The 6,935-nt window shown below is 43.5% G+C and overlaps 1 protein-coding gene across 1 annotated transcript; it reads left to right on the forward strand.

Annotated features, from left to right (window-relative positions):
* The first annotated feature begins 1,509 nt into the window (after positions 1-1,509).
* Positions 1,510-6,935, forward strand: dusp5 (dual specificity phosphatase 5). The gene is made up of 4 exons (XM_080464832.1): positions 1,510-2,000; positions 2,912-3,051; positions 3,729-3,948; positions 6,142-6,935. Exons 1-4 carry the CDS (start codon positions 1,637-1,639, stop codon positions 6,546-6,548), a joined length of 1,131 nt encoding a protein of 376 aa, XP_080320958.1. The 5' UTR covers positions 1,510-1,636; the 3' UTR covers positions 6,549-6,935.

The following is a 6,935-nucleotide window of genomic DNA, read 5'->3' on the forward strand; positions in this document are numbered from 1 at the left end:
TTATATAATGATCTGTGTGGTAATATGTTCATAATAGGAGAGAAACATTATTGTAGGTAGGTAGGTAGGTAGGTAGGTAGGTAGGTAGGTAGGTAGGTAGGTAGGTAGGTAGGTAGGTAGGTAGGTAGGTAGGTAGGTAAGTAGGTAAGTAGGTAGGTAGGATGGTAGTATTGTAGTACATGGACTCTGTGAGATAAGATCAGCCTTCAGATGAACCAAACAAAGCCCATTGAATCAGAATCTTTTAATATGTGTGTTTTCATTCTGTTCAGACTTTCATTCCTCAACAGCAGCTAATTTCACCTAAAAATCACAATGTACCATTGTTTGTCTGTTTTATCATTTTTAGACAGAGTAATATCGCCCTACAGGCTATGTTCAACCCTCTGATGGGCTGGCTTTAGCCCTGAGCTGTAGGTTTCAATACAACAATCATGCAAAGATTTACTTCTGTACACTTTTTATCCCCCAAAAACATTTGAGCATGAAGTGCTTTACATGAAAAATAAAATATATTCAAAAGCCCTTTGATTCAACAGTATTAATCCTGATTGTATAAACTACTGAAACATTTTGAATGAGAGACGAAAGCCTTCAAAACATCAAGCCTGGTTAATTTTATTTCAATATTGAATGATTCAACAAAAACTTTAATATAATGCCTGTTTTGAAAGTGATGTGTGAAATATTTTGAAATGTTGACTCAGTGACAACTCCTACAAAACGCCCAATGACTCAACGACATTTGTCTGTTTGAACTCGCATATTAGGAGTAAATAGTTTCATGGATCACATGATCATTGATCACTATCATAAGATATGGGGAATACATTTTTATTTGTAACCATCATCACAACAGTTCCTTCATCGTTATACACGTTTTTCAGAATGTGTTGCGACAATTGTTACTTCATAATATGGAAATACAGGATGAGAAATTAAAAATGTTTTTTTAAATGACGAGTTATCCCTCTAATAGACTGAATAAATTACATATATGATAATGGTCTGACAGCATATATATATAAAGTTTATTTCATAAACAGGACGACTGTGTGCTTGACATCTCAACTTTAGCTCAATGTTATGTATTTTCCTCTTCTTTCGGATGGATGAGAAGAATTTGTCTCCAAATTTCTGCTCCTGTGTGATGGCTCTCTTCCAAAACACCTTCTTTTTTTTTTTAAATCAAATCTGTCAGATTCAAATATCCTATCATCGCTTGACAAAGTCCAGGCTGACGTCCTTTTAAAAGCGGGGAGGAAGATGACAAAGGCCGGCGGAGCAGCCAGCGGAGGAACCGTGAGTAATGACTGAAAACACGCCGCGGTAGTAGCTCCAGGCTCCGGTTTCGTGTTTACAAAGACTGCGGGCGGAGTCACGGTCGAGTCATCGTGGTGGGCGGGGCCTTTGTCCCTGCGAGCTCACCTCGCCGGTGTCCAAATATGGTTCGTGACGTCAGCCGCCGGAGGTTCCAGTCACATAAAACTGCTGAGCCGGAATCCCCGTGGAGGAAATGTAGGCACAGACGCAAGCGGGTCTCTTCGCTCGCCCGTTTTCAGGAGCAATTCCAGTTCAATTCTTCAGGCAATAATAATAATAATAATAATAATAATAATATTCTTCTAGTGTCACGATGAAGGTCTCCAGCATAGACTGCCGGCATCTGAGGAAGATCATCAGGAAGGAGTGTGGGAGCTGCCTTATTGTGGATTGCAGACCTTATTTGTCATTTACGAACTCCAACATCAGAGGCTCTGTCAACGTCAACCTCAACTCCGTGGTGGTCCGGAGGTCCCGGGGAGGACCGGTGCCTCTGCAGTTTGTCATCCCAGATGAGCGAGCCCTGTTGCGGCTTCGGGAGGGGAGCATATCGGCCATCGTAGCTCTGGATGACCGGACGTCCCACTGGCAAAAACTGAAAAAGGACAGTGTAGCACAAATTGTGATAAACACCCTCTCACATGTAACGAGCGGGGCAAACGTCTGTTTCCTGAAAGGTGAGAGCTTTTAATATTAAACAGTTTTAATCCAAGTCTCTGAGTTGAATAAGATGTGTGAAGAATTGATCAAACATTGAAAAAAGCCTGAAAAAACAAATTACAGCTCGAATTGTTAACGTTCTTATCGAACTTTTAAACTGTATAGTCGCTTCTTTTGTTAAAACCTGGCATGATATGGATCTTTTACTGGTTTTTGTTTTTTTATAGTTATATTTTATATATATATATATATATATATATATATATATATATATATATATATATGACTGTTCAATAAGCTTAGAGTGGATGGAAATACAAAACTATAAATATCTTGGTTCTAATTTATACTTGAATAAATGCCGTGTTGAGGTGTTTTAAAAGTCAAAGAGGAACACTAGCTGACAATCGTTCGCGTTTTATAACACCCACCTTTATATTCTAATAATATTCATCGGGTGAATATCATATATAATCATAGTTTTTTTTTGTTTTTTCGTCGGTTATGAGAGCACACGTTGCTCCTAATGTCCAGTGTGCGTCAATGGAGCGGATGAGTCAGTGCGGGAGAAAAGTGGTGGTGCAACGACTTTCATTGATTAAAGATAAACCCTAAGAGGAATATTCAATCCCCTCCGGGCCATCCCCTTCAGCTAAATAAATCCCTCGGGCTTGTGTGTTGAAACACTTCCATCTCCGTCTGTCACCTCTCCATCCTCAGGATGTTGGCCTAAACGGATTACTGGTCTTTTACTGCGGACTCCTGTGATTAATTACGTGCCCATAATCAGGTTATAAAGGTCATAATCCGGTGCAAAGAGTGTTTCATAAACGCTGCTATTTCACAAGATGTGTGTGTTTTGTGAGTGAGAGTTTCGCCTTGTTGAAAGCCAAGCTTATAAAAGTGTTTTTCGTTGTTCTCTCATCAGGAGGATATGAAAACTTCCGCTCTCAATACCCTGAACTTTGCACTGAGGTGAAAACCATCGACCAGGGCGGAACTGAAAATGAGAAAAGAGTCAACGGCCACAGCGAGAAGCTTTCTCACCACAAACCAGATTATGATCAGGTATGGAAACACCCTTCTCAGCACTTCCTACCCCGTGTGGCCACACAGACAGGGTAGACATGGTCTCAGACAGTTTTTATATTTAACCTATTGCCCGTCCACAAAAAAAAAACCCAAATACACACACATCCCAAACATGCAGACATGTGAGAAACTTATATTTGGCATCACACCATCAAAACATTTTGGGCTTCATATCCTCTGACCTTCACCGCTGCCAAATCTTTTTTATATTTGGCTCAAAAAGAAAGTGACCATTCATTCAGTGATGCCCAGCTGATACAAGGAAACACCATAAAAAAAAGATGCCCTTTCATCCCCGACCTTTCTTCAATCGCTGACTAAATGAGAAGCATGTGGCAGCCTCAGAGCTCAAAGAACACTGTTTTGTCTGCACACATCGTGGGTTATATCACACACTGTTAAACAAAGAGGGAAGCCATAGCTCCGTAGCTTCTCCTCTTGATGTGTGTTTTGTCTACAGCCGAACGCAGTGTTCTGCCAGCAGGCATTTCAATGGTATAGCTTGGACAATGGCTGCGTCTTTTTTTCTGGGTTTGGTTGAGTGTCTGAAAGCAGATGCATCAAGGCTGGTGGTCCTGTGTTGTGTCTCTTTGGAAGGTTGCGCTCTTGAGCCCTAACATGTCTGTATTCTCTCCCCTCTCCGCCCACCGCAGGGTAAACCTGTAGAGATCCTGCCTTTCCTCTACCTCGGTAGTGCCTACCACGCCTCCAGACAGGACTATCTCAGCGACCTTCACATCACGGCCTTGCTCAATGTGTCACGCAGGGACCTGCAGCCGGCCAAGGGCCACTATGACTACAAGTGGATCCCAGTGGAGGACAACCACATGGCCGACATCAGCTCCCACTTCCAGGAGGCCATAGAGTTTATAGGTGAGTTTAATCGAATGGATGCTGTGGCTGTTCTTACTTTTTTTGGTATTTCCAGGTTTTGCTGAGTGGCTAAATTTAACACTCAAAGGGAAATACATCTTTTCCAGGAATAAGATTATCTTTAGGTCAGGCGTATTTGTAATGAAACATCACCCCAGAAGTCCCAAAATACCAAAGCTGAATTAGACAGCCACCTATAGATAGGTGTGTGTGTGTGTGTGTGTGTGTGTGTGTGTGTGTGTATTTTTAAAATATCTTTGTCTTCAAATAAACCCTCTTTTATCGCTGCGTGTCACCCGCTCCCATTCACAAATAGACAGCTAAAAGAAAACAGGCGGTAATCAGTTTAACTTTATCGCCATCCTCCAATCCCCACCGGCAATCCTGCCCGCTCCGTCTTTCATTCAGGATTTGCTCGTTTCCCCCGTTCCTGTCTGACCTCCCTCCCTCCCTCCCTCCCTCCCTCCCTCCCTCCTCCCCTGCGCTCGTCTTAACTTGAAAAAGAGCTCCCATGCCGTCATCACCTCCCAGGCCAAGTCACACGCCATCGGGTGTGGCCAGTCAGTGTGACAACTGGGTGAGCTGTCCGCATTTAGTAACGGCGGGGCGGAGGAGGCCGGGGGCCGACTGACAAACACACTGACACTTGTTTACGATGGTTGGGTGGAGGATAAACGTTGGCTGGCTGATAACACAATAATAACGCGCATACATTTATTGCTAGCTGGTGGAATTACTGATGGACCGGAGGGCAACAGGGCATCAAATATGTTACAGAAGGGGAGGAATAAAAAAAAAAAAGACTGTGAGGGAGAGGTGCAGGATAATAGCAGCAGCAGCAAAAGATGAACACACTGTGCTGGGAGCTATTTATAGCCAGGCATAACCAAGGACAACGCTCACCCACGAGCAGTTTGGCTGACCTGCATTGGGTGGCTGCTGCTGCTGCTGGTATTGTGCATTGTTCAGGCCTGCAGGCTACATTCAGGGTGTCTTTGATAAGCCCGTCTATTACATAAGGCCGCAAAATGTTCCACTTGCAGGTTTTAGCCTACATTCAGAGTGACCGTTCAAAATTTACCAACCGTTCCAAGTGATTAGGCAGGCAGTGCCGACCAATAATCAAAGAAATATCTAAGAACCCTTCCAGTCTAATGACTGATGTAAAGCCAGGGAGGAGATAATAAATATTATTAACCTACTGGATGGAAATAGCCACTGGAGCGTCCAGCCAATGGAAAGTCATTAAACACCCACTGCTGCTGTCCCTCTTAAGATGGAAGTTCATGATTCATTCATGTGGTTTGTGGGGGATTGATCGCAGCAGTTAGAAATCAGTAATTCTCAGAGAAGTGGCCCTCAATGTCTCTATTGAAGGACGAGAGAGAGAGAGAGCGAGAGAGAGAGAGAGAGCGAGAGAGAGAGAGATGTGTAGGTGTCTGCGGTGGCTTCGTGGAATAAGCGCCTGTAGGTACAGTCTTAGATGTGAGACAGACAGAAAAGGAGACACGTAGGTGTTCGGAGCACTTCTAGGAATTAATGAAATCTTGAAAAATGTTGTGAGGGACGTTTTAGACAGATGAGTGGAGGTAGATTCTTGAGTGCGTATTTCAGTACATGCAGATAAGGGTGTAGGAGTGCAACACCTCCAAATTAGAACACGCATCCCTGTGTGCGCCCCCACAGCAGCACAGGAGGGGAAAACAGCTCATGAGCAGCTGTGCTCTGTGACTAAGACGAGCCTCACATGAGTTCGTGGTGCATCACCCGAATGGACGTTTGTAGGATGTGGGCTCATTTCTGTGTCACTGCAAATCAGACATACTGACAGTGTGGATGGTCTCATTTGTCTTTTACATCGGGCTCCCGCTGCATATGCATGAGTAGAAAGACAACAAAAGATAAAATAAATGTCATTGGTTATAATGAGCGAGTGGGAGTGATAATTACAGTTATATTCACCCGGACTTCTTTCATATTGTTTACCGTTTAAAACTTGCTGTTGACTCATTGTAGCCTCACAATCACGTGGTGTGACTTTAGGAATAGAAATACCAGAAGCGAAGAAAACAAAATAAACCACTCAATACACGATTTATTTTATACACAGGTTGATTCTGCAACAATTTTTCCTGATGCCCGATGAAAAAATAAATCAATTAACGTCGATTTGTCTTCTTTCTGTTCAACCAGATCACGTAAAGCAATCAGGGGGGAAGGTCCTGGTCCACTGCGAAGCTGGCATCTCACGCTCTCCCACCATCTGCATGGCCTACATCATGAGGACCCAGCAGCTGCAGCTGGACGCAGCCTTCGACATCATCAAACAGCGCCGGGCGGTCGTCTCACCAAACTTCAGTTTCATGGGTCAGCTGCTGCAGTTTGAGTCGGAGGTCCTGTCCAGCGCCCCGGCTCTCGCCGCCACACCTGAACCCGCCACACCCTGCGCCCCGGAATCCGCCTCCTTCTTTGCCAATGACTTTGTCTCCACCTTTAACACCAAAAACTTTGAGCCATCTGTGTTCACCCTCCCTACCTCTTGCCTGCAGTCCCCGGTCCACCGCCAGTTCAAACTGAGCCCAATAACTGCACTGCCTTAAAATGAACTGTGACTGCTTGTAGTCTTACTTGAAAAATAAAAAAATCAATGCTCTGTGTGCCGGGGGTTGAAACCAGCAGAGTAGAACGACAGGAGATCAGCAACAAAAACAAAAAGGACCCAAGAGAATAGTCACTTCCTTGAGATTGAGGCCCATGAAATCTGTCAAATATAAATCTTGTTGCTGTTTTCCCGTCTTCTGAACTGCAGAGATGAAACAACACAGCACACTGATGAACTGCAATATACATGCCTTAGGTTGATATTGTGATTTATTTGCCTATTCACAAATACAGTCAGGCATTTAAACTTAATTTATTTGAAAATGATAGTCTGTTTTTTTCAATGATGTGGATATTGATAAGTGTTCAATAAATGTTTTCACCAC

This window comes from Lipophrys pholis (assembly GCF_963383615.2).
Source record: "Lipophrys pholis genome assembly, chromosome: 5".
NCBI classification, from domain to species: domain Eukaryota; kingdom Metazoa; phylum Chordata; class Actinopteri; order Blenniiformes; family Blenniidae; genus Lipophrys; species Lipophrys pholis.